The sequence below is a fragment of the Scyliorhinus torazame genome, chromosome 12 (assembly GCF_047496885.1).
Source record: "Scyliorhinus torazame isolate Kashiwa2021f chromosome 12, sScyTor2.1, whole genome shotgun sequence".
Taxonomy (NCBI): Eukaryota; Metazoa; Chordata; class Chondrichthyes; order Carcharhiniformes; family Scyliorhinidae; genus Scyliorhinus; species Scyliorhinus torazame.
Genome location: NC_092718.1, coordinates 70349043 through 70376048, shown reverse-complemented (window position 1 = coordinate 70376048; position 27006 = coordinate 70349043). Strand labels below are relative to the sequence as shown.

At 54.0% G+C, this 27006-nt stretch overlaps 1 protein-coding gene across 1 annotated transcript in view; it reads left to right on the top strand.

Annotated features, from left to right (window-relative positions):
* The window catches only part of LOC140387190 (amyloid beta precursor like protein 2-like), an 83087-nt gene extending 58159 nt beyond the window's left edge, over window positions 1-24928 (top strand). The window contains exons 4-5 of the mRNA XM_072470171.1: window positions 18708-18851; window positions 24792-24928. Of these exons, the coding sequence (XP_072326272.1) occupies window positions 18708-18851; window positions 24792-24893 (246 nt within the window). The 3' untranslated portion in view covers window positions 24894-24928. The remainder of the gene's footprint in view (window positions 1-18707; window positions 18852-24791) is intronic.
* The last annotated feature ends 2078 nt before the right edge of the window (window positions 24929-27006 follow it).

The window sequence follows — 27006 nt, the reverse complement described above, 5'->3', positions numbered from 1 at the left end:
AGGGGAAATCAGCCAGGGTTCCTGCTCCTGTCACTGTCCCGTGATCCCTGGTTTCGAGAGAGAGGGGAAATCAGCCAGGGTTCCTGCTCCTGGTCACTGTCCTGTGATATCTCGGTTAGAGAGAGGGAGGGGAAATCAGCCAGGGTTCCTGCTCCTGATCACTGTCCAGTGAACCCTGGGTTAGAGAGGGAGGGAAAATCAGCCAGGGTTCCTGCTCGTCTTGACTGTCCAGTGATATCTGGGTTAGAGAGGGAGGGGAAATCAGCCAGTGTTCCGGCTCGTCTTGACTGTCCAGTGATAACTGGGTTAGAGAGGGAGTGGAAATCAGCCAGGGTTCCTGCTCCTGGTCACTGTCCAGTGATCCCTGGGTTAGAGAGAGAGGGGAAATCAGCCAGGTTTCCTGCTCCTGATTACTGTCCCGTGATCCCTGGGCTGGAGAGGGAGGGGAAATCAGCCAGGGTTCCTGCTCCTGATCACTGTCCCGTGATCCCTTGGTTAGTGAGAGAGAGAGGATATCAGCCAGGTTTCCTGCTCCTGATCACTGACCCGTGATCCCTGGGTTAGAGAGGGAGGGGAAATCAGCCAGGTTTCCTGCTCCTGATTACTGTCCCGTGATCCCTGGGCTGGAGAGGGAGGGGAAATCAGCCAGGGTTCCTGCTCCTGATCACTGTCCCGTGATCCCTGGGTTAGTGAGAGAGAGAGGATATCAGCCAGGTTTCCTGCTCCTGATCACTGACCCGTGATCCCTGGGTTAGAGAGAGAGGGGAAATCAGCCAGGGTTCCTGCTCCTGATCACTGTCCAGTGATCCCTGGGTTAGAGAGAGAGGGGAAATCAGCCAGGTTTCCTGCTCCTGATTACTGTCCCGTGATCCCTGGGCTGGAGAGGGAGGGGAAATCAGCCAGGGTTCCTGCTCCTGATCACTGTCCCGTGATCCCTGGGTTAGTGAGAGAGAGAGGATATCAGCCAGGTTTCCTGCTCCTGATCACTGACCCGTGATCCCTGGGTTAGAGAGGGAGGGGTCATCAGCCAGGTTTCCTGCTCCTGATCACTGTCCCGTGATCCCTGGGTTAGAGAGAGAGGGGAAATCAGCCAGGGTTCCTGCTCCTGATCACTGTCCCGTGATCCCTGGGTTAGAGAGAGAGGGGGATCAGCCAGGGTTCCTGCTCCTGATCACTGTCCCGTGATCCCTGGGTTAGAGAGAGAGGGGGATCAGCCAGGGTTCCTGCTCCTGATCACTGTCCAGTAATCCCTGGGTTAGAGAGAGAGGGGGATCAGCCAGGTTTCCTGCTCCTGATCACTGTCCCGTGATCCCTGGGTTAGAGAGGGAGGGGAAATCAGCCAGGTTTCCTGCTCCTGATCACTGTCCCATGATCCCTGGGTTAGAGAGAGTAAATCAGCCAGGGTTCCTGCTCCTGATCACTGTCATGTGAACCCTGGGTTAGAAAGAGAGGGAAAATCAGCCAGGGTTCCTACTCATCTTGACTGTCTAGTGATATCTGGGTTAGAGAGGGAGGGGAAATCAGCCAGGGTTCCTACTCATCTTGACTGTGTAGTGATATCTGGGTTAGAGAGGGAGGGGAAATCAGCCAGGGTTCCTGCTCGTCTTGACTGTCCAGTGATATCTGGGTTAGAGAGGGAGGGGAAATCAGCCAGGGTTCCTGCTCCTGGTCACTCTCCTGTGATCTCTCGGTTAGAGAGAGGGAGGGGAAATCAGCCAGGGTTCCTGCTCCTGATCACTGTCCAGTGATCCCTGGGTTAGAGAGAGAGGGGAAATCAGCCAGGTTTCCTGTTCCTGGTCGCTGTCCCGTGATCCCTGGTTTAGCGCGAGAGAGAGGAAATCAGCCAGGTTTCCTGCTCCTAATCACTGTCCAGTGAACCCTGGGTTAGAGAGGGAGGGAAAATCAGCCAGGGTTCCTACTCATCTTGACTGTCTAGTGATATCTGGTTAAGAGAGGGAGGGGAAATCAGCCAGGGTTCCTGCTCCTGATCACTGTCCAGTGATCCCTGGGTTAGAGAGGGAGGGGAAATCAGCCAGGGTTCCTACTCATCTTGATTGTCTAGTGATATCTGGGTTAGAGAGGGAGGGGAAATCAGCCAGGGTTCCTGCTCGTCTTGACTGTCCAGTGATATCGGGGTTAGAGAGGGAGGGGAAATCAGCCAGGGTTCCTGCTCCTGATCACTGTCCAGTGAACCCTGGGTTAGAGAGGGAGGGAAAATCAGCCAGGTTTCCTGCTCATGATTACTGTCCCGTGATCCCTGGGTTAGAGAGGGAGGGGAAATCAGCCAGGGCTCCTGCTCCTGGTCACTGTCCCGTGATCCCTTGGGTTAGAAAGAGAGGGAAAATCAGCCAGGGTTCCTGTTCCTGTCACTGTCCCGTGATCCCTGGTTTAGAGAGAGAGGGGAAATCAGCCAGGGTTCCTGCTCCTGGTCACTGTCCTGTGATCTCTCGGTTGGAGAGAGGGAGGGGAAATCAGCCAGAGTTCCTGCTCCTGGTCACTGTCCCGTGATCCCTGGGTTAGCGAGAGAGAGAGGAAATCAGCCAGGTTTCCTGCTCCTGATCACTGTCCCGTGATCCCTGGGTTAGAGAGAGTAAATCAGCCAGGGTTCCTGCTCCCGATCACTGTCATGTGAACCCTGGGTTAGAAAGCGAGGGAAAATCAGACAGAGTTCCTGCTCCTGGTCACTGTCCCGTGATCCCTGGGTTAGCGAGAGAGAGAGGAATTAAGCCAGGTTTCCTGCTCCTAATCACTGACCCGTGATCCCTGGGTTAGAGAGAGTAAATCAGCCAGGGTTCCTGCTCATCTTGACTGTCTAGTGATATCTGGGTTGGAGAGGGAGGGGAAATCAGCCAGGGTTCCTGCTCGTCTTGACTGTCCAGTGATATCTGGGTTAGAGAGGGAGTGGAAATCAGCCAGGGTTCCTGCTCCTGATCACTGTCCAGTGATCCCTGGGTTAGAGAGAGAGGGGAAATCAGCCAGGTTTCCTGCTCCTGATTACTGTCCCGTGATCCCTGGGTTAGAGAGAGAGGGGGATCAGCCAGGGTTCCTGCTCCTGATCACTGTCCAGTGAACCCTGGGTTAGAGAGAGAGGGGGATCAGCTTGGGTTCCTGCTCCTGATCACTGACCCGTGATCCCTTGGTTAGCGAGAGAGAGAGGAAATCAGCCAGGTTTCCTGCTCCTGATCACTGTCCCGTGATCCCTGGGTTAGAGAGAGTAAATCAGCCAGGGTTCCTGCTCCTGATCACTGTCCAGTGATCCCTGGGTTAGAGAGAGAGGGGAAATCAGCCAGGTTTCCTGCTCCCGATCACTGTCCCGTGATCCCTGGGTTAGCGAGAGAGAGAGGAAATCAGCAAGGTTTCCTGCTCCTGATCACTGTCCCGTGATCCCTGGGTTAGAGAGAGAGGGGAAATCAGCCAGGTTTCCTGCTCCTGATTACTGTCCCGTGATCCCTGGGCTGGAGAGGGAGGGGAAATCAGCCAGGGTTCCTGCTCCTGATCACTGTCCCGTGATCCCTGGGTTAGTGAGAGAGAGAGGATATCAGCCAGGTTTCCTGTTCCTGATCACTGACCCGTGATCCCTGGGTTAGAGAGGGAGGGGAAATCAGCCAGGTTTCCTGCTCCTGATCACTGTCCAGTGATCTCTGGGTTAGAGAGAGAGGGGAAATCAGCCAGGGTTCCTGCTCCTGATCACTGTCCCGTAATCCCTGGGTTAGAGCGAGAGGGGGATCAGCCAGGGTTCCTGCTCCTGATCACTGTCCCGTGATCTCTGGGTTAGAGAGAGAGGGGGATCAGCCAGGGTTCCTGCTCCTGATCACTGTCCAGTGATCCCTGGGTTAGAGAGAGAGGGGGATCAGCCAGGTTTCCTGCTCCTGATCACTGTCCCGTGATCCCTGGGTTAGAGAGAGTAAATCAGCCAGGGTTCCTGCTCCCGATCACTGTCATGTGAACCCTGGGTTAGAAAGCGAGGGAAAATCAGCCAGAGTTCCTGCTCCTGGTCACTGTCCCGTGATCCCTGGGTTAGCGAGAGAGAGAGGAAATCAGCAAGGTTTCCTGCTCCTGATCACTGTCCCGTGATCCCTGGGTTAGAGAGAGTAAATCAGCCAGGGTTCCTGCTCCCGATCACTGTCATGTGAACCCTGGGTTAGAAAGCGAGGGAAAATCAGCCAGAGTTCCTGCTCCTGGTCACTGTCCCGTGATCCCTGGGTTAGCGAGAGAGAGAGGAATTCTGCCAGGTTTCCTGCTCCTAATCACTGACCCGTGATCCCTGGGTTAGAGAGAGTAAATCAGCCAGGGTTCCTGCTCATCTTGACTGTCTAGTGATATCTGGGTTAGAGAGGGAGGGGAAATCAGCCAGGGTTCCTGCTCGTCTTGACTGTCCAGTGATATCTGGGTGAGAGAGGGAGGGGAAATCAGCCAGGGTTCCTGCTCCTGATCACTGTCCAGTGATTCCTGGGTTAGAGAGAGAGGGGAAATCAGCCAGGTTTCCTGCTCCTGATTACTGTCCCGTGATCCCTGGGTTAGAGAGGGAGGAGAAATCAGCCAGAGTTCCTGCTCCTGGTCACTGTCCCGTGATCCCTTGGGTTAGAAAGAGAGGGAAAATCAGCCAGGGTTCCTGCTCCTGTCACTGTCCCGTGATCCCTGGTTTAGAGAGAGAGGGGAAATCAGCCAGGGTTCCTGCTCCTGGTCACTGTCCTGTGATCTCTCGGTTAGAGAGAGGGAGGGGAAATCAGCCAGGTTTACTGTTCCTGATCACTGTCCAGTGAACCCAGGGTTAGAGAGGGAGGGAAAATCAGCCAGGGTTCCTGCTCGTCTTGCCTGTCCAGTGATATCTGGGTTAGAGAGTGAGGGGAAATCAGCCAGTGTTCCTGCTCGTCTTGACTGTCCAGTGATATCTGGGTTAGAGAGGGAGTGGAAATCAGCCAGGGTTCCTGCTCCTGATCACTGTCCAGTGATCCCTGGGTTAGAGAGAGAGGGGAAATCAGCCAGGTTTCCTGCTCCTGATTACTGTCCCGTGATCCCTGGGTTAGAGAGAGAGGGGGATCAGCCAGGGTTCCTGCTCCTGATCACTGTCCAGTGAACCCTGGGTTAGAGAGAGAGGGGGATCAGCTTGGGTTCCTGCTCCTGATCACTGACCCGTGATCCCTTGGTTAGCGAGAGAGAGAGGAAATCAGCCAGGTTTCCTGCTCCTGATCACTGTCCCGTGATCCCTGGGTTAGAGAGAGTAAATCAGCCAGGGTTCCTGCTCCTGATCACTGTCCAGTGATCCCTGGGTTAGAGAGAGAGGGGAAATCAGCCAGGTTTCCTGCTCCCGATCACTGTCCCGTGATCCCTGGGTTAGCGAGAGAGAGAGGAAATCAGCAAGGTTTCCTGCTCCTGATCACTGTCCCGTGATCCCTGGGTTAGAGAGAGAGGGGAAATCAGCCAGGTTTCCTGCTCCTGATTACTGTCCCGTGATCCCTGGGCTGGAGAGGGAGGGGAAATCAGCCAGGGTTCCTGCTCCTGATCACTGTCCCGTGATCCCTGGGTTAGTGAGAGAGAGAGGATATCAGCCAGGTTTCCTGTTCCTGATCACTGACCCGTGATCCCTGGGTTAGAGAGGGAGGGGAAATCAGCCAGGTTTCCTGCTCCTGATCACTGTCCAGTGATCTCTGGGTTAGAGAGAGAGGGGAAATCAGCCAGGGTTCCTGCTCCTGATCACTGTCCCGTAATCCCTGGGTTAGAGCGAGAGGGGGATCAGCCAGGGTTCCTGCTCCTGATCACTGTCCCGTGATCTCTGGGTTAGAGAGAGAGGGGGATCAGCCAGGGTTCCTGCTCCTGATCACTGTCCAGTGATCCCTGGGTTAGAGAGAGAGGGGGATCAGCCAGGTTTCCTGCTCCTGATCACTGTCCCGTGATCCCTGGGTTAGAGAGAGTAAATCAGCCAGGGTTCCTGCTCCCGATCACTGTCATGTGAACCCTGGGTTAGAAAGCGAGGGAAAATCAGCCAGAGTTCCTGCTCCTGGTCACTGTCCCGTGATCCCTGGGTTAGCGAGAGAGAGAGGAAATCAGCAAGGTTTCCTGCTCCTGATCACTGTCCCGTGATCCCTGGGTTAGAGAGAGTAAATCAGCCAGGGTTCCTGCTCCCGATCACTGTCATGTGAACCCTGGGTTAGAAAGCGAGGGAAAATCAGCCAGAGTTCCTGCTCCTGGTCACTGTCCCGTGATCCCTGGGTTAGCGAGAGAGAGAGGAATTCAGCCAGGTTTCCTGCTCCTAATCACTGACCCGTGATCCCTGGGTTAGAGAGAGTAAATCAGCCAGGGTTCCTGCTCATCTTGACTGTCTAGTGATATCTGGGTTAGAGAGGGAGGGGAAATCAGCCAGGGTTCCTGCTCGTCTTGACTGTCCAGTGATATCTGGGTGAGAGAGGGAGGGGAAATCAGCCAGGGTTCCTGCTCCTGATCACTGTCCAGTGATTCCTGGGTTAGAGAGGGAGAGAAATCAGCCAGAGTTCCTGCTCCTGGTCACTGTCCCGTGATCCCTTGGGTTAGAAAGAGAGGGAAAATCAGCCAGGGTTCCTGCTCCTGTCACTGTCCCGTGATCCCTGGTTTAGAGAGAGAGGGGAAATCAGCCAGGGTTCCTGCTCCTGGTCACTGTCCTGTGATCTCTCGGTTAGAGAGAGGGAGGGGAAATCAGCCAGGTTTCCTGTTCCTGATCACTGTCCAGTGAACCCAGGGTTAGAGAGGGAGGGAAAATCAGCCAGGGTTCCTGCTCGTCTTGCCTGTCCAGTGATATCTGGGTTAGAGAGTGAGGGGAAATCAGCCAGTGTTCCTGCTCGTCTTGACTGTCCAGTGATATCTGGGTTAGAGAGGGAGTGGAAATCAGCCAGGGTTCCTGCTCCTGATCACTGTCCAGTGATCCCTGGGTTAGAGAGAGAGGGGAAATCAGCCAGGTTTCCTGCTCCTGATTACTGTCCCGTGATCCCTGGGTTAGAGAGAGAGGGGGATCAGCCAGGGTTCCTGCTCCTGATCACTGTCCAGTGAACCCTGGGTTAGAGAGAGAGGGGGATCAGCTTGGGTTCCTGCTCCTGATCACTGACCCGTGATCCCTTGGTTAGCGAGAGAGAGAGGAAATCAGCCAGGTTTCCTGCTCCTGATCACTGTCCCGTGATCCCTGGGTTAGAGAGAGTAAATCAGCCAGGGTTCCTGCTCCTGATCACTGTCCAGTGATCCCTGGGTTAGAGAGAGAGGGGAAATCAGCCAGGTTTCCTGCTCCCGATCACTGTCCCGTGATCCCTGGGTTAGCGAGAGAGAGAGGAAATCAGCAAGGTTTCCTGCTCCTGATCACTGTCCCGTGATCCCTCGGTTAGAGAGAGTAAATCAGCCAGGGTTCCTGCTCATCTTGACTGTCTAGTGATATCTGGGTTAGAGAGGGAGGGGAAATCAGCCAGGGTTCCTGCTCGTCTTGACTGTCCAGTGATATCTGGGTTAGAGAGGGAGGGGAAATCAGCCAGGGTTCCTGCTCCTGATCACTGTCCAGTGATTCCTGGGTTAGAGAGAGAGGGGAAATCAGCCAGGTTTCCTGCTCCTGATTACTGTCCCGTGATCCCTGGGTTAGAGAGGGAGGAGAAATCAGCCAGAGTTCCTGCTCCTGGTCACTGTCCCGTGATCCCTTGGGTTAGAAAGAGAGGGAAAATCAGCCAGGGTTCCTGCTCCTGTCACTGTCCCGTGATCCCTGGTTTAGAGAGAGAGGGGAAATCAGCCAGGGTTCCTGCTCCTGGTCACTGTCCTGTGATCTCTCGGTTAGAGAGAGGGAGGGGAAATCAGCCAGGTTTCCTGTTCCTGATCACTGTCCAGTGAACCCAGGGTTAGAGAGGGAGGGAAAATCAGCCAGGGTTCCTGCTCGTCTTGCCTGTCCAGTGATATCTGGGTTAGAGAGTGAGGGGAAATCAGCCAGTGTTCCTGCTCGTCTTGACTGTCCAGTGATATCTGGGTTAGAGAGGGAGTGGAAATCAGCCAGGGTTCCTGCTCCTGATCACTGTCCAGTGATCCCTGGGTTAGAGAGAGAGGGGAAATCAGCCAGGTTTCCTGCTCCTGATTACTGTCCCGTGATCCCTGGGCTGGAGAGGGAGGGGAAATCAACCAGGGTTCCTGCTCCTGATCACTGTCCCGTGATCCCTGGGCTAGTGAGAGTGAAAGGATATCAGCCAGGTTTCCTGCTCCTGATCACTGACCCGTGATCCCTGGGTTACAGAGAGAGGGGAAATCAGCCAGGGTTCTTGCTCCTGGTCACTGTCCAGTGATCCCTGGGTTAGAGAGAGAGGGGAAATCAGCCAGGGTTCCTGCTCCTGATCACTGTCCCGTGATCCCTGGATTAGAGAGAGAGGGGGATCAGCCAGGTTTCCTGCTCCTGATCACTGTCCAGTGATCCTTGGGTTAGAGAAAGAGGGGAAATCAGCCAGTGTTCCTGCTCCTGAATACTGTCCCGTGATCCCTGGGTTAGAGAGAGAGGGGGATCAGCCAGGGTTCCTGCTCCTGATCACTGTCCAGTGATCCCTGGGTTAGAGAGAGAGGGGGATCAGCTTGGGTTCCTGCTCCTGATCACTGACCCGTGATCCCTTGGTTAGCGAGAGAGAGAGGAAATCAGCCAGGTTTCCTGCTCCTGATCACTGTCCCGTGATCCCTGGGTTAGAGAGAGTAAATCAGCCAGGGTTCCTGCTCCTGATCACTGTCCGTGATCCCTGGGTTAGAGAGAGAGGGGGATCAGCCAGGGTTCCTGCTCCTGGTCACTGTCCCGTGATCCCTGGGTTAGAGAGGGAGGGAAAATCAGCCAGGGTTCCTGCTCATCTTGACTGTCTAGTGATATCTGGGTTAGAGAGGGAGGGGAAATCAGCCAGGGTTCCTGCTCGTCTTGACTGTCTAGTGATATCTGGGTTAGAGAGGGAGGGGAAATCAGCCAGTGTTCCTGCTCCTGATCACTGTCCAGTGATTCCTGGGTTAGAGAGAGAGGGGAAATCAGCCAGGTTTCCTGCTCCTGATTACTGTCCCGTGATCCCTGGGTTAGAGAGGGAGGGGAAATCAGCCAGGGTTCCTGCTCCTGGTCACTGTCCCGTGATACCTGGGTTAGAAAGAGAGGGAAAATCAGCCAGGGTTCCTGCTCCTGTCACTGTCCCGTGATCCCTGGTTTAGAGAGAGAGGGGAAATCAGCCAGGGTTCCTGCTCCTGGTCACTGTCCTGTGATATCTCGGTTAGAGAGAGGGAGGGGAAATCAGCCAGGGTTCCTGCTCCTGATCACTGTCCAGTGAACCCTGGGTTAGAGAGGGAGGGAAAATCAGCCAGGGTTCCTGCTCGTCTTGACTGTCCAGTGATATCTGGGTTAGAGAGGGAGTGGAAATCAGCCAGGGTTCCTGCTCCTGATCACTGTCCAGTGATCCCTGGGTTCGAGAGAGAGGGGAAATCAGCCAGGTTTCCTGCTCCTGATTACTGTCCAGTGATCGCTGGGTTAGAGAGAGAGGGGAAATCAGCCAGGGTTCCTGCTCCTGATCACTGTCCAGTGATCCCTGGGTTAGAGAGAGAGGGGAAATCAGCCAGGTTTCCTGCTCCTGATTACTGTCCCGTGATCCCTGGGCTGGAGAGGGAGGGGAAATCAGCCAGGGTTCCTGCTCCTGATCACTGTCCCGTGATCCCTGGGTTAGTGAGAGAGAGAGGATATCAGCCAGGTTTCCTGCTCCTGATCACTGACCCGTGATCCCTGGGTTAGAGAGGGAGGGGACATCAGCCAGGTTTCCTGCTCCTGATCACTGTCCAGTGATCCCTGGGTTAGAGAGAGAGGGGAAATCAGCCAGGGTTCCTGCTCCTGATCACTGTCCCGTGATCCCTGGGTTAGAGAGAGAGGGGGATCAGCCAGGGTTCCTGCTCCTGATCACTGTCCAGTAATCCCTGGGTTAGAGAGAGTAAATCAGCCAGGGTTCCTGCTCCTGATCACTGTCATGTGAACCCTGGGTTAGAAAGAGAGGGAAAATCAGCCAGAGTTCCTGCTCCTGGTCACTATCCCGTGATCCCTGGGTTAGCGCGAGAGAGAGGAAATCAGCCAGGTTTCCTGCTCCTAATCACTGTCCAGTGAACCCTGGGTTAGAGAGGGAGGGAAAATCAGCCAGGGTTCCTACTCATCTTGACTGTCTAGTGATATCTGGGTTAGAGAGGGAGGGGAAATCAGCCAGGGTTCCTACTCATCTTGACTGTCTAGTGATATCTGGGTTAGAGAGGGAGGGGAAATCAGCCAGGGTTCCTGCTCGTCTTGACTGTCCAGTGATATCTGGGTTAGAGAGGGAGGGGAAATCAGCCAGGGTTCCTGCTCCTTCCTGGTCACTCTCCTGTGATCTCTCGGTTAGAGAGAGGGAGGGGAAATCAGCCAGGGTTCCTGCTCCTGATCACTGTCCAGTGATCCTTGGGTTAGAGAGAGAGGGGAAATCAGCCAGGTTTCCTGCTCCTGGTCACTGTCCCGTGATCCCTGGTTTAGCGCGAGAGAGAGGAAATCTGCCAGGTTTCCTGCTCCTAATCACTGACCCGTGATCCCTGGGTTAGAGAGAGTAAATCAGCCAGGGTTCCTGCTCATCTTGACTGTCTAGTGATATCTGGGTTAGAGAGGGAGGGGAAATCAGCCAGGGTTCCTACTCATCTTGACTGTCCAGTGATATCTGGGTTAGAGAGGGAGGGGAAATCAGCCAGGGTTCCTGCTCCTGATCACTGTCCAGTGATTCCTGGGTTAGAGAGAGAGGGGAAATCAGCCAGGTTTCCTGCTCCTGATTACTGTCCCGTGATCCCTGGGTTAGAGAGGGAGGGGAAATCAGCCAGGGCTCCTGCTCCTGGTCACTGTCCCGTGATCCCTTGGGTTAGAAAGAGAGGGAAAATCAGCCAGGGTTCCTGCTCCTGATCACTGTCCAGTAATCCCTGGGTTAGAGAGAGTAAATCAGCCAGGGTTCCTGCTCCTGATCACTGTCATGTGAACCCTGGGTTAGAAAGAGAGGGAAAATCAGCCAGAGTTCCTGCTCCTGGTCACTATCCCGTGATCCCTGGGTTAGCGCGAGAGAGAGGAAATCAGCCTGGTTTCCTGCTCCTAATCACTGTCCAGTGAACCCTGGGTTAGAGAGGGAGGGAAAATCAGCCAGGGTTCCTACTCATCTTGACTGTCTAGTGATATCTGGGTTAGAGAGGGAGGGGAAATCAGCCAGGGTTCCTACTCATCTTGACTGTCTAGTGATATCTGGGTTAGAGAGGGAGGGGAAATCAGCCAGGGTTCCTGCTCGTCTTGACTGTCCAGTGATATCTGGGTTAGAGAGGGAGGGGAAATCAGCCAGGGTTCCTGCTCCTTCCTGGTCACTCTCCTGTGATCTCTCGGTTAGAGAGAGGGAGGGGAAATCAGCCAGGGTTCCTGCTCCTGATCACTGTCCAGTGATCCTTGGGTTAGAGAGAGAGGGGAAATCAGCCAGGTTTCCTGCTCCTGGTCACTGTCCCGTGATCCCTGGTTTAGCGCGAGAGAGAGGAAATCTGCCAGGTTTCCTGCTCCTAATCACTGACCCGTGATCCCTGGGTTAGAGAGAGTAAATCAGCCAGGGTTCCTGCTCATCTTGACTGTCTAGTGATATCTGGGTTAGAGAGGGAGGGGAAATCAGCCAGGGTTCCTACTCATCTTGACTGTCCAGTGATATCTGGGTTAGAGAGGGAGGGGAAATCAGCCAGGGTTCCTGCTCCTGATCACTGTCCAGTGATTCCTGGGTTAGAGAGAGAGGGGAAATCAGCCAGGTTTCCTGCTCCTGATTACTGTCCCGTGATCCCTGGGTTAGAGAGGGAGGGGAAATCAGCCAGGGCTCCTGCTCCTGGTCACTGTCCCGTGATCCCTTGGGTTAGAAAGAGAGGGAAAATCAGCCAGGGTTCCTGCTCCTGTCACTGTCCCGTGGTCCCTGGTTTAGAGAGAGGGGGGAAATCAGCCAGGGTTCCTGCTCCTGGTCACTGTCCTGTGATCTCTCGGTTAGAGAGAGGGAGGGGAAATCAGCCAGGGTTCCTACTCATCTTGACTGTCCAGTGATATCTGGGTTAGAGAGGGAGGGGAAATCAGCCAGGGTTCCTGCTCCTGATCACTGTCCAGTGATTCCTGGGTTAGAGAGAGAGGGGAAATCAGCCAGGTTTCCTGCTCCTGATTACTGTCCCGTGATCCCTGGGTTAGAGAGGGAGGGGAAATCAGCCAGGGCTCCTGCTCCTGGTCACTGTCCCGTGATCCCTTGGGTTAGAAAGAGAGGGAAAATCAGCCAGGGTTCCTGCTCCTGTCACTGTCCCGTGATCCCTGGTTTAGAGAGAGGGGGGAAATCAGCCAGGGTTCCTGCTCCTGGTCACTGTCCTGTGATCTCTCGGTTAGAGAGGGAGGGAAAATCAGCCAGGGTTCCTGCTCGTCTTGACTGTCCAGTGATATCTGGGTTAGAGAGTGAGGGGAAATCAGCCAGTGTTCCTGCTCGTCTTGACTGTCCAGTGATCCCTGGGTTAGAGAGGGAGAGGAAATCAGCCAGGGTTTCTGCTCCTGATCACTGTCCAGTGATCCCTGGGTTAGAGAGAGAGGGGAAATCAGCCAGGTTTCCTGTTCCTGATCACTGACCCGTGATCCCTGGGTTGAGAGGGAGGGGAAATCAGCCAGGTTTCCTGCTCCTGATCACTGTCCAGTGATCTCTGGGTTAGAGAGAGAGGGGAAATCAGCCAGGGTTCCTGCTCCTGATCACTGTCCCGTGATCCCTGGGTTAGAGCGAGAGTGGGGGTTAGAGCGAGAGTGGGATCAGCCAGGGTTCCTGCTCCCGATCACTGTCATGTGAACCCTGGGTTAGAAAGCGAGGTAAAATCAGCCAGAGTTCCTGCTCCTGGTCACTGTCCCGTGATCCCTGGGTTAGCGAGAGAGAGAGGAAATCAGCCAGGTTTCCTGCTCCTGATCACTGTCCCGTGATCCCTGGGTTAGAGAGAGTAAATCAGCCAGGGTTCCTGCTCCCGATCACTGTCATGTGAACCCTGGGTTAGAAAGCGAGGGAAAATCAGACAGAGTTCCTGCTCCTGGTCACTGTCCCGTGATCCCTGGGTTAGCGAGAGAGAGAGGAATTCAGCCAGGTTTCCTGCTCCTAATCACTGACCCGTGATCCCTGGGTTAGAGAGAGTAAATCAGCCGGGGTTCCTGCTCATCTTGACTGTCTAGTGATATCTGGGTTAGAGAGGGAGGGGAAATCAGCCAGGGTTCCTGCTCGTCTTGACTGTCCAGTGATATCTGGGTTAGAGAGGGAGGGGAAATCAGCCAGGGTTCCTGCTCCTGATCACTGTCCAGTGATTCCTGGGTTAGAGAGAGAGGGGAAATCAGCCAGGTTTCCTGCTCCTGATTATTGTCCCGTGATCCCTGGGTTAGAGAGGGAGGAGAAATCAGCCAGAGTTCCTGCTCCTGGTCACTGCCCCGTGATCCCTTGGGTTAGAAAGAGAGGGAAAATCAGCCAGGTTTCCTGCTCCTGTCACTGTCCCGTGATCCCTGGTTTCGAGAGAGAGGGGAAATCAGCCAGGGTTCCTGCTCCTGGTCACTGTCCTGTGATCTCTCGGTTAGAGAGAGGGAGGGGAAATCAGCCAGGGTTCCTGCTCCTGATCACTGTCCAGTGATCCCTGGGTTAGAGAGAGAGGGGAAATCAGCCAGGTTTCCTGCTCCTGATCACTGTCCAGTGAACCCTGGGTTAGAGAGGGAGGGAAAATCAGCCAGGGTTCCTGCTCGTCTTGACTGTCCAGTGATATCTGGGTTAGAGAGTGAGGGGAAATCAGCCAGTGTTCCTGCTCGTCTTGACTGTCCAGTGATATCTGGGTTAGAGAGGGAGTGGAAATCAGCCAGGGTTCCTGCTCCTGATCACTGTCCAGTGATCCCTGGGTGAGAGAGAGAGGGGAAATCAGCCAGGTTTCCTGCTCCTGCTTACTGTCCCGTGATCCCTGGGCTGGAGAGGGAGGGGAAATCAGCCAGGGTTCCTGCTCCTGATCACTGTTCCGTGATCCCTGGGTTAGTGAGAGAGAGAGGATATAAGCCAGGTTTCCTGTTCCTGATCACTGACCCGTGATCCCTGGGTTAGAGAGGGAGGGGAAATCAGCCAGGTTTCCTGCTCCTGATCACTGTCCAGTGATCTCTGGGTTAGAGAGAGAGGGGAAATCAGCCAGGGTTCCTTCTCCTGGTCACTGTCCCGTGATCCCTGGGTTAGAGCGAGAGGGGGATCAGCCGGGGTTCCTGCTCCTGATCACTGTCCCGTGATCTCTGGGTTAGAGAGAGAGGGGGATCAGCCAGGGTTCCTGCTCCTGATCACTGTCCAGTGATCCCTGGGTTAGAGAGAGAGGGGGATCAGCCAGGTTTCCTGCTCCTGATCACTGTCCCGTGATCCCTGGGTTAGAGAGAGTAAATCAGCCAGGGTTCCTGCTCCCGATCACTGTCATGTGAACCCTGGGTTAGAAAGCGAGGGAAAATCAGCCAGAGTTCCTGCTCCTGGTCACTGTTCCGTGATCCCTGGGTTAGCGAGAGAGAGAGGAAATCAGCCAGGTTTCCTGCTCCTGATCACTGTCCCGTGATCCCTGGGTTAGAGAGAGTAAATCAGCCAGGGTTCCTGCTCTCGATCACTGTCATGTGAACCCTGGGTTAGAAAGCGAGGGAAAATCAGCCAGAGTTCCTGCTCCTGGTCACTGTCCCGTGATCCCTGGGTGAGCGAGAGAGAGAGGAATTCAGCCAGGTTTCCTGCTCCTAATCACTGACCCGTGATCCCTGGGTTAGAGAGAGTAAATCAGCCAGGGTTCCTGCTCATCTTGACTGTCTAGTGATATCTGGGTTAGAGAGGGAGGGGAAATCAGCCAGGGTTCCTGCTCGTCTTGACTGTCCAGTGATATCTGGGTTAGAGAGGGAGGGGAAATCAGCCAGGGTTCCTGCTCCTGATCACTGTCCAGTGATTCCTGGGTTAGAGAGAGAGGGGAAATCAGCCAGGTTTCCTGCTCCTGATTACTGTCCCGTGATCCCTGGGTTAGAGAGGGAGGAGAAATCAGCCAGAGTTCCTGCTCCTGTCACTGTCCCGTGATCCCTGGTTTAGAGAGAGAGGGGAAATCAGCCAGGGTTCCTGCACCTGGTCACTGTCCTGTGATCTCTCGGTTAGAGAGAGGGAGGGGAAATCAGCCAGGGTTCCTGCTCCTGATCACTGTCCAGTGATCCCTGGGTTAGAGAGAGAGGGGAAATCAGCCAGGTTTCCTGCTCCTGATCACTGTCCAGTGAAACCTGGGTTAGAGAGGGAGGGAAAATCAGCCAGGGTTCCTGCTCGTCTTGCCTGTCCAGTGATATCTGGGTTAGAGAGTGAGGGGAAATCAGCCAGTGTTCCTGCTCGTCTTGACTGTCCAGTGATATCTGGGTTAGAGAGGGAGTGGAAATCAGCCAGGGTTCCTGCTCCTGATCACTGTCCAGTGATCCCTGGGTTAGAGAGAGAGGGGAAATCAGCCAGGTTTCCTGCTCCTGATTACTGTCCCGTGATCCCTGGGCTGGAGAGGGAGGGGAAATCAACCAGGGTTCCTGCTCCTGATCACTGTCCCGTGATCCCTGGGCTAGTGAGAGAGAAAGGATATCAGCCAGGTTTCCTGCTCCTGATCACTGACTCGTGATCCCTGGGTTACAGAGAGAGGGGAAATCAGCCAGGGTTCTTGCTCCTGGTCACTGTCCAGTGATCCCTGGGTTAGAGAGAGAGGGGAAATCAGCCAGGGTTCCTGCTCCTGATCACTGTCCCGTGATCCCTGGATTAGAGAGAGAGGGGGATCAGCCAGGTTTCCTGCTCCTGATCACTGTCCAGTGATCCTTGGGTTAGAGAGTGAGGGGAAATCAGCCAGTGTTCCTGCTCGTCTTGACTGTCCAGTGATATCTGGGTTAGAGAGAGGGAGGGGAAATCAGCCAGGGTTCCTGCTCCTGGTCACTGTCCTGTGATCTCTCGGTTAGAGAGAGGGAGGGGAAATCAGCCAGGGTTCCTGCTCCTGATCACTGTCCAGTGATCCCTGGGTTAGAGAGAGAGGGGAAATCAGCCAGGTTTCCTGCTCCTGATCACTGTCCAGTGATTCCTGGGTTAGAGAGAGAGGGGAAATCAGCCAGGTTTCCTGCTCCTGATTACTGTCCCGTGATCCCTGGGTTAGAGAGGGAGGAGAAATCAGCCAGAGTTCCTGCTCCTGGTCACTGTCCCGTGATCCCTTGGGTTAGAAAGAGAGGGAAAATCAGCCAGGGTTCCTGCTCCTGTCACTGTCCCGTGATCCCTGGTTTAGAGAGAGAGGGGAAATCAGCCAGGGTTCCTGCACCTGGTCACTGTCCTGTGATCTCTCGGTTAGAGAGAGGGAGGGGAAATCAGCCAGGGTTCCTGCTCCTGATCACTGTCCAGTGATCCCTGGGTTAGAGAGAGAGGGGAAATCAGCCAGGTTTCCTGCTCCTGATCACTGTCCAGTGAACCCTGGGTTAGAGAGGGAGGGAAAATCAGCCAGGGTTCCTGCTCGTCTTGACTGTCCAGTGATATCTGGGTTAGAGAGTGAGGGGAAATCAGCCAGTGTTCCTGCTCGTCTTGACTGTCCAGTGATATCTGGGTTAGAGAGGGAGTGGAAATCAGCCAGGGTTCCTGCTCCTGATCACTGTCCAGTGATCCCTGGGTTAGAGAGAGAGGGGAAATCAGCCAGGTTTCCTGCTCCTGATTACTGTCCCGTGATCCCTGGGCTGGAGAGGGAGGGGAAATCAACCAGGGTTCCTGCTCCTGATCACTGTCCCGTGATCCCTGGGCTAGTGAGAGAGAAAGGATATCAGCCAGGTTTCCTGCTCCTGATCACTGACCCGTGATCCCTGGGTTAGAGAGAGAGGGGGATCAGCCAGGTTTCCTGCTCCTGATCACTGTCCAGTGATCCTTGGGTTAGAGAAAGAGGGGAAATCAGCCAGTGTTCCTGCTCCTGAATACTGTCCCGTGATCCCTGGGTTAGAGAGAGAGGGGGATCAGCCAGGTTTCCTGCTCCTGATCACTGTCCCGTGATCCCAGGGTTAGAGAGAGAGGGGGATCAGCCAGGGTTCCTGCTCCTGATCACTGTCCAGTGATCCCTGGGTTAGAGAGAGAGGGGGATCAGCTTGGGTTCCTGCTCCTGATCACTGACCCGTGATCCCTTGGTTAGCGAGAGAGAGAGGAAATCAGCCAGGTTTCCTGCTCCTGATCACTGTCCCGTGATCCCTGGGTTAGAGAGAGTACATCAGCCAGGGTTCCTGCTCCTGATCACTGTCCAGTGATCCCTGGGTTAGAGAGAGAGGGGGATCAGCCAGGTTTCCTGCTCCTGATCACTGACCCGTGATCCCTAGGTTAGAGACGGAGGGGAAATCAGCCAGGTTTCCTGCTCCTGATCACTGTCCCGTGATCCCTGGGTGAGGGAGAGTAAATCAGCCAGGGTTCCTGCTCCTGATCACTGTCATGTGAACCCTGGGTTAGAAAGAGAGGGAAAATTAGCCAGGGTTCCTGCTCCTGGTCACTGTCCCGTGATCCCTGAGTTAGCGAGCGAGAGAGGAAATCAGCCAGGTTTCCTGCTCCTGATCACTGTCCCGTGATCCCTGGGTTAGAGAGAGAGGGGAAATCAGCCAGGTTTCCTGCTCCTGATCACTGTCCAGTGAACCCTGGGTTAGATAGGGAGGGAAAATCAGCCAGGGTTCCTGCTCCTGGTCACTGTCCCGTGATCCCTGAGTTAGCGAGCGAGAGAGGAAATCAGCCAGGTTTCCTGCTCCTGATCACTGTCCCGTGATCCCTGGGTTAGAGAGAGAGGGGAAATCAGCCAGGCTTCTTGCTCCTGGTCACTGTCCAGTGATCCCTGGGTTAGAGAGAGAGGGGAAATCAGCCAGGGTTCCTGCTCCTGATCACTGTCCCGTGATCCCTGGATTAGAGAGAGAGGGGGATCAGCCAGGGTTCCTGCTCCTGATCACTGTCCAGTGATTCTTGGGTTAGAGAGAGAGGGGAAATCAGCCAGGGTTCCTGCTCCTGATCACTGCCCCGTGATCCCTGGGTTAGTGAGAGAGAGAGGATATCAGCCAGGTTTCCTGCTCCTGATCACTGTCCCGTGATCCATGGGTTAGAGAGAGAGGGGGATCAGCCAGCGATCCTGCTCCTGATCACTGTCCATTGATCCCTGGGTTAGAGAGAGAGGGGGATCCGCCACGGTTCCTGCTCCTGACCACTGTCCAGTGATTCCTGGGTTAGAGAATGGGGGGTAAATCAGCCAGGGTCCCTGCTCCTGATCACTGTCTGTGATACCTGGGTTAGAGAGAGAGGGGGATCAGCCAGGTTTCCTGCTCCTGACCACTGTCCAGTGATTCCTGGGTTAGAGAGAGGGGGGGAAATCAGCCAGGGTTCCTGCTCCTGATCACTGTCCAGTGATCCCTGGGTTAGAGAGACAGGGGAAATCAGCCAGGGTTCCTGCTCCTAAACACTGTCCCTTGATCCCTTGGTTAGCGAGAGAGAGAGGAAATCAGCCAGGTTTCCTGCTCCTGATCACTGTCCAGTGATCCCTGGGTTAGAGAGGGAGGGGGATCAGCCAGGGTTCCTGCTCCTGATCACTGTCCAGTGAACCCTGGGTTAGAGGTGGTGATAAATCAGTCAGGGTCCAGCTCGTGATCAACGTTTTAGATCCAATGATCTTTTTTTCGTTTTCAGGAACCTGAGACGAAGGTCACCCTCAACAAAGGGACCCTGATTGGTCTCCTGGTTATAGCTGTGGCCATCGCCATGATTGTTGTCCTCTCACTGTTAATGGTTCGCAGGAAACCTTACGGAACGATCAGTCATGGAATTGTGGAGGTCAGTGTTAAACCCCATCCCGTTCACTCCCACTGTACACAACCGCAATGGACCTAAACCCCGTCCCGTTCACTCCCACTGTGCACAACCGCAATGGACCCTCGCCCCATCCCGTTCACTCCCACTGTACACAACCGCAATGGACCCTCGCCCCATCCCGTTCACTCCCACTGTACACAACCGCAATGGACCCTCACCCCATCCTGTTCACACCCACTGTACACAACCGCAATGGACCCTCGCCCCATCCCGTTCACACCCACTGTACACAACCGCAATGGACCCTCACCCCATCCCGTTCACTCCCACTGTACACAACCGCAATGGACCCTCACACCATCCCGTTCACACCCACTGTACACAACCGCAATTGACCCTCACCCCATCCTGTTCACACCCACTGTACACAACCGCAATGGACCCTCACCCCATCCCGTTCACTCCCAGTGTACACAATCCCAATGGACCAAAACCCCTTCCCGTTCACTCCCACTGTACAAAATCCTAATGGGCCCAAACCCCTTCACGTTCACTCCCAGTGTACACAATCCCAATGGACCAAAACCCCTTCCCGTTCACTCCCACTATACACAATCCCAATGGACCCAAACCCCTTCACGTTCACTCCCAGTGTACACATTCCCAATGGACCCAAACCCCTTACCGTTCACTCCCACTGTTCCCAATCCTAATGGACCCAAACACCTTCCCGTTTTCTCCCACTCTACACAATCCCAATGGACCCAGACTTTTCCCGTTCACTCCCACTCCACACAATCCCAATAGACCCAAACCCCTTCCCGTTCACTCCCACTGTACATTTCCCAATCAACCCAAACCCCTTCCCGTTCAGTCTCATTGTACACAATCCCAAAGGACCCAAACGCCTTCTTGTTCTCCCCCACTGTACAAAATCCCAATGGATCCAAACCCCTTCCCATTCACTCCCAGTCTACACAATCTCAATCGACTCAAACCCCTTCCCGTTCACTCACACTGTACACAATCCCAATGGACCCAAACCCCTTCCCATTCACTCCCACTGTACACCATCCCAATTGACCCAAACCCCTTCTCTTTCACGGCCACTGTAGAAAATCCCAATCGACCCAAACCCCTTCCGGTTCACTCCCACTGTACACCATCCATATGGACCCAAACCCCTTCTCGTTCACCCCCACTGTACAAAATCCCAATGGACCCAAACCCCTTCCCGTTCACTCCCACTGTACACAATCCCGATGACCCAAACCCCTTCTTGTTCACCGCCACTGTAGAAAATCCAAATTGACCCAAACCCCTTCCCGTTCACTCCCACTCTACACAATCCCAATGGACCCAAACCCCTTCCCGTTCACTCCCACTCTACACAATCCCAATGGACCCAAACCCCTTTCCGTTCACTCCCACTGTACACAATCCCAATGGACCCAAACCCCTCCCCGTTCACTCCCACTGTACACAATCCCAATGGACCCAAACCCCTTCCCGTTCACTCCCACTGTACACAATCCCAATGGACCCAAACCCCTTCCCGTTCACTCCCACTGTACACAATCCCAATGGACCAAAACCCCTTCCCGTTCATTCACGCTCTAAACAATCCCAATGGACCCAAACCCCTTCCCTTTCACTCCCACTGTACACAATCCCAATGGACCCAAACCCCTTCCCGTTCACACCCACTGTACACAATCCAAATGGACCCAAACCATTTCCCATTCACTCCCACTGTACACAATCCCAATGGACCCAAACCCCTTCCCGTTCACTCCCACTGTCCAAAATCCCAATGCACCCAAATCACTTCCAATTCACTCCTCATGTATTCAATCCCAATGGACGTAAACCCCTTCCCGTTCACTCCCACTGTACACAATCCCAATCGACCCAAACCCCTTCCCGTTTGCTCCCATCCTACACTATCCCAATGGAGCCAAATCCCGTCCCCTTCACTCCCACTGTACAAAATCCCAATAGACCCAAACCCCTCCCGGTTCACTCCCACTGTGCACAATCCCAGTGGACCCAAACCCTTTCCCGTTCACTCACAGTCTACACAATCTCAATGGACCCAAACCCCTTCCCGTTCACTCCCGCTCTACACAATCCCAATGGACCCAAACCCCTTCCTTTTCACTCCCACTGATCCCAATTCCAATGGACCCAAGCCCCTTCCCGTTCACTCCCATTGTACACAATCCCAATGGACCCAAACCCCTTCTTGTTCACTCTCACTGTGCACAATCCCAATGGACCCTCCCATTGTACAAAATCCCAATGGACCAAAACCCCTTCCCGTTCACTACCACTGTTCACAATCCCAATGGCCCCAAACCCTTTCCCATTCACACCTCCTGTACATAATCCCAATGGACCGAAACCCCTTCCCGTTCACTCCCACTGTTCACAATCCCAATGGACCCAAACCCCTTCCCGTTCATTACCACTGTACACAATCCCAATGGACCCAAACCCCTTCCCTTTCACTCCCACTGTACACAATCCCAATGGACCCAAACCCCTTCCCATTCACTCCCACTGTACACAATCCCAATGGACCCAAACCCCTTCCCGTTCACTCCCACTGTCCAAAATCCCAATGCACACAAATCACTTCCAATTCACTCCTCATGTATTCAATCCCAATGGACCCAAACCCCTTCCCGTTCACTCCCACTGTATACAATCCCAATGTCCCAAACCCCTTCCCCTTCACTCCCAGTGTACACAATCCCAATGGACCAAAACCCCTTCCCGTTCACTCCCACTATACACAATCCCAATGGACCCAAACCCCTTCACGTTCACTCCCAGTGTACACATTCCCAATGGACCCAAACCCCTTACCGTTCACTCCCACTGTACATTTCCCAATCGACCCAAACCCCTTCCCGTTCAGTCTCATTGTACACAATCCCAAAGGACCCAAACGCCTTCTTGTTCACCCCCACTGTACAAAATCCCACTGGATCCAAACCCCTTCCCGTTCACTTCCAGTCTACACAATCTCAATCGACTCAAACCCCTTCCCGTTCACTCACACTGTACACAATCCCAATGGACCCAAATCCCTTCCCATTCACTCCCACTGTACACCATCCCAATTGACCCAAACCCCTTCTCTTTCACGGCCACTGTAGAAAATCCCAATCGACCCAAACCCCTTCCGGTTCACTCCCACTGTGCACAAACCCAATGGACCCGAACCCCTTCCCATTCACTCCCACTGTACACCATCCCAATGGACACAAAACCCTCCTCGTTCACTCCAATTGTACACAATCCCAATGGCACCAAACCCCTTCCCGTTCACTCCAACTCTACACAATCCCAATCGACCCAAACCACTTCCCGTTCACTCCCACTGTATACCATCCCAATGGACCCAAACCCCTTCTCGTTAACCCCCACTGTACAAAATCCCAATGGACCCAAACCCCTTCCCGTTTGCTCCCACTGTACACAATCCCGATGACCCAAACCCCTTCTTGTTCACCGCCACTGTAGAAAATCCAAATTGACCCAAACCCCTTCCCGTTCACTCCCACTCTACACAATCCCAATGGACCCAAACCCCTTCCCGTTCACTCCTACTGTACACAATCCCAATGGACCCAAACCCCTCCCCGTTCACTCCCACTGTACACAATCCCAATGGACCCAAACCCCTTCCCGTTCACTCCCACTGTACACAATCCCAATGGACCAAAACCCCTTCCCGTTCACTCCCCCTCTAAACAATCCCAATGGACCCAAACCCCTTCCCTTTCACTCCCACTATACACAATCCCAATGGACCCAAACCCCTTCCCGTTCACTCCCACTGTCCAAAATCCCAATGCACCCAAATCACTTCCAATTCACTCCTCATGTATTCAATCCCAATGGACGTAAACCCCTTCCCGTTCACTCCCACTGTACACAATCCCAATGGACACAAACGCCTTCCCGTTTACTCCCACTCTACACAATCCAATCGACCCAAACCACTTCCCGTTCACTCCCACTGTACACCATCCCAATGGACACAAACTCCTTCTCGTTCACCCCCACTGTACAAAATCCCAATAGACCCAAACCCCTTCCGGTTCACTCCCACTGGGCACAATCCCTGTGGACCCAAACCCTTTCCCGTTCACTCCCAGTCTACATAATCTCAATGGACCCAAACCCCTTCCCGTTCACTCCCCATCTACACAATCCCAATGGACCCAAACCCCTTCCTTTTCACTCCCACTGTTCCCAATCCCAATGGACACAAGCCCCTTCCCGTTCACTCCCATTGTACACAATCCCAATGGACCCAAACCCCTTCATGTTCACTCTCACTGTGCACAATCCCAATGGACCCTCCCATTGTACAAAATCCCAATGGACCGAAACCCCTTCCCGTTCACTCCCACTGTTCACAATCCCAATGGACCCAAACCCTTTCCCATTCACCCCTCCTGTACATTATCCCAATGGACCGAAACCCCTTCCCGTTCACTCCCACTGTTCACAATCCCAATGGACCCAAACCCCTTCCCGTTCATTTCCACTGTGCACAATCCCAATGGACCCAAACCCCTTCCCTTTCACTCCCACTGTACACAATCCCAATGGACCCAAACCCCTTCCCGTTCACACCCACTGTACACAATCCCAATGGACCCAAACCCCTTCCCATTCACTCCCACTGTACAAAATCCCAATGGACCCAAACCCCTTCCCGTTCACTCCCACTGTCCTAAATCCCAATGCACCCAAATCACTTCCAATTCACTCCTCGTGTATTCAATCCCAATGGACCCAAACCCCTTCCCGTTCACTGCCACTGTACACAATCCCAATCGACCCAAACCCCTTCCCGTTTGCTCCCATCCTACACTATCCCAATAGAGCCAAATCCCGTCCCCTTCACTCCCACTGTACACCATCCCAATGGACACAAATCCCTTCCCGTTCAGTCCCATTGTACACAATCCCAGTGGACACACACGCCTTCCCGTTCACTCCCACTTTACATAATCCAATCGACCCAAACCACTTCCCGTTCATTCCCACTGTACACCATCCCAATGGACCCAAACCCCTTCTCGTTCACCCACACTGTACAAAATCCCAATAGACCCAAACCCCTTCCGGCTCACTCCCACTGTGCACAATCCCAGTGGACCCAAACCCTTTCCCGTTCACTCCCAGTCTACACAATCTCAATGGACCCAAACCCCTTCCCGTTCACTCCCCCTCTACACAATCCCAATGGACCCAAACCCCTTCCTTTTCACTCCCACTGTTCCCAATCCCAATGGACCCAAGCCCCTTCCCGTTCACTCCCATTGTACACAATCCCAATGGACCCAAACCCCTTCTTGTTCACTCTCACTGTGCACAATCCCAATGGACCCTCCCATTGTACAAAATCCCAATGGACCGAAACCCCTTCCCGTTCACTCCCACTGTACACAATCCCAATGGACCCAAACCCTTTCCCATTCACCCCTCCTGTACATTATCCCAATGGACCCAAACCCCTTCCCATTCACTCCCACTGTACACAATACAAATGGACCCAAACCCCTTCCCATTTACTCCCACTGTACACAATCCCAGTGGACCCAAACCCCTTCCCATTCACTCCCACTGTACACAATCCCAATGGACCCAAACCCCTTACCGTTCACTCCCACTGTACACAATACAAATGGACCCAAACACCTTCCCATTCACTCCAACTGTACACAATACAAATGGATCCAACCCCTTCCCGTTCATTCCCACTGTACACAATCCCAATGGACCCAAACCCCCTTCCCGTTAACTCCCACTGTGCAAAATCCCAATCGATCCAAACCCCTTCCCGTTCACCCCCAGTGTACATAATCCCAATGGATTGACCTATTGTAAAGAATACGTGACTGACTGACCAGTTCTTTCCTGATTTGTTGACCGCAGGTTGATCCCATGTTGACCCCGGAGGAGAGGCAGTTGAACAAGATGCAGAATCACGGTTACGAGAACCCCACTTACAAATTCTTTGAACAGCTCCAGAACTGAGGCCCTGGGGTGTGGGCTGCGGGCTGGGTGAGGGAGGGAGGGCGGGTACTTGCCATTGGCACAGCCGCGTGTCGATGCCTCGATCTTTCTGGGGGGGTGAGTGGGTGGTGGGGGTGGTGGGGGGGGGGGGGGGGGGGCGATATTACCTCTGATGGATTGTTAAAGGGGGAATGTTAGTTGCCACAGATTGTGTTTGGGATGCAGTTACCCTGTACAGATATCAGCTTCAATTTGAACCTGATGGAAAGCGATCGACCAACCAAACTGATGCATGGATTAATCATGCGCTCCCAATTCACCAACACTACCCAGAATCACCTCCTGAACTAAATCTTCCTTTCTAACCCTGCTGCCCAGGTCATCGCAGACCAACCACTGCCCCCCCCTTCACCTCCTCTCCTCTCACGCTAAACTCAATCCCACCACCAATCCCGCTGCTGCCTGGGAGGGATAGGCAGTTTGGGAATATTGTTTATACCCGGGTGAGGGGGGGGGGGGGGGGGGGGGGGGGGAAGGGTGGGGGGGGGGGAGGGGTGGGGGGTGGGGGTGGTGATAGCGGAGAGGTCTGGGTGGAAGGGGCAAGTGGCAGGACAGAGCTCTGCCCCTTCTCGCTTGTCAATTGGTTACCGGCTGATTGCTGACCCCACGTGTCTGGGGGGTCACCATCGCAAGTGAGTGTCAATCTCTTGCCCCCCCACCCTCCACCCATCCTCTGGACCCTAACCTTTCACCTCTGGGACCCGGCATTTTGATAGTGGGTGGGGAAGGTCTCCTCTCCTTCCCAAGGGGTGATTGTGGTGGGGCTAGCCGGTCGGATGGACGCTGACCTCTCACCTTTGGGTTCAAGCAGCCCGGGCCCCTCCCAGGGAGAGAGAGAGAGGTTCCTGTTGTGATGCTGGTGACAGCTGTAATTGGAGAATTATCACCTCGATGTTGTAAATAAAAGCAAACGGGCAGATTCCTGGAGCAATCCCGAAGATGATAAATCGGAGTGGGAAATGGAAAGGGGGAATGTTCCTGAATTTCTGCAATGCTATTTAATCTAGGAAAGTTCCATTACTAAGTTTTGGTTTATATATGTATATGATGTCTTTAATTTCCACTAAGTATGAGAGAATGTTTATAATTTTTCCTTGGTGCACACTGATTTTTATGCTCTAACAGAACTCAGTAATATGTGAACTGATTGGTTGTTTCAATGTGCATTACTGATTGGCTTTTATTTGCAGACACATGCAGTGCTGGGATTAATACTGAAAAATAGGGGAAGGGATTCACGTGAACCTGTGATTCCCCACATGGTGATGGGACGTGGGTTGGTATCTGTGATTCCCCCACACGGTGATGGGACTCGGATCTGTGCCTGTGATTCCCCCACACGGTGATGGGACGTGGGTCTGTGTCTGTGAGTCCCCTACATGGTGATGGGACGTGGGTCTGTGATTTCCCCACAGGGTGATGGGACTCGGGTCTGTGTCTGTGATTTCCCCACACGGTGATGGGACTCGGGTCTGTGTCTGTGATTCCCCCACACGGTGATGGGACTCGGGTCTGTGTCTGTGATTCCCCCACACGGTGATGGGACGTGGGTCTGTGATTCCCCCACACGGTGATGGGACTCGGGTCTGTGCCTGTGATTCCCCCACATGGTGATGGGACGCGGGTCTGTGATTCCCCCACACGGTGATGGGACTCGGGTCTGTGCCTGTGATTCCCCCACATGGTGATGGGACGTGGGTCTATGATTTCCCCACAGAGTGATGGGACTCGGGTCTGTGTCTGTGAGTCCCCTACATGGTGATAGGACGTGGGTCTGTGATTCCCCCACACGGTGATGGGACGTGGGTCTGTGATTTCCCCACAGGGCGATGGGACTCGGGTCTGTGTCTGTGATTCCCCCACACGGTGATGGGACTCTGGTCTGTGTCTGTGATTCCCCCACACGGAGATGGGACGTGGGTCTGTGATTCCTCCACACGGTGATGGGACGTGAGTCTGTGTCTGTGATTTCCCCACACGGTGACGGGACGTGGGTCTGTGATTCCTCCACATGGTGATGGGATGTCGCTCTGTGTCTGTGATTTCCCCACACGGTGATGGGACATGGGTCTGT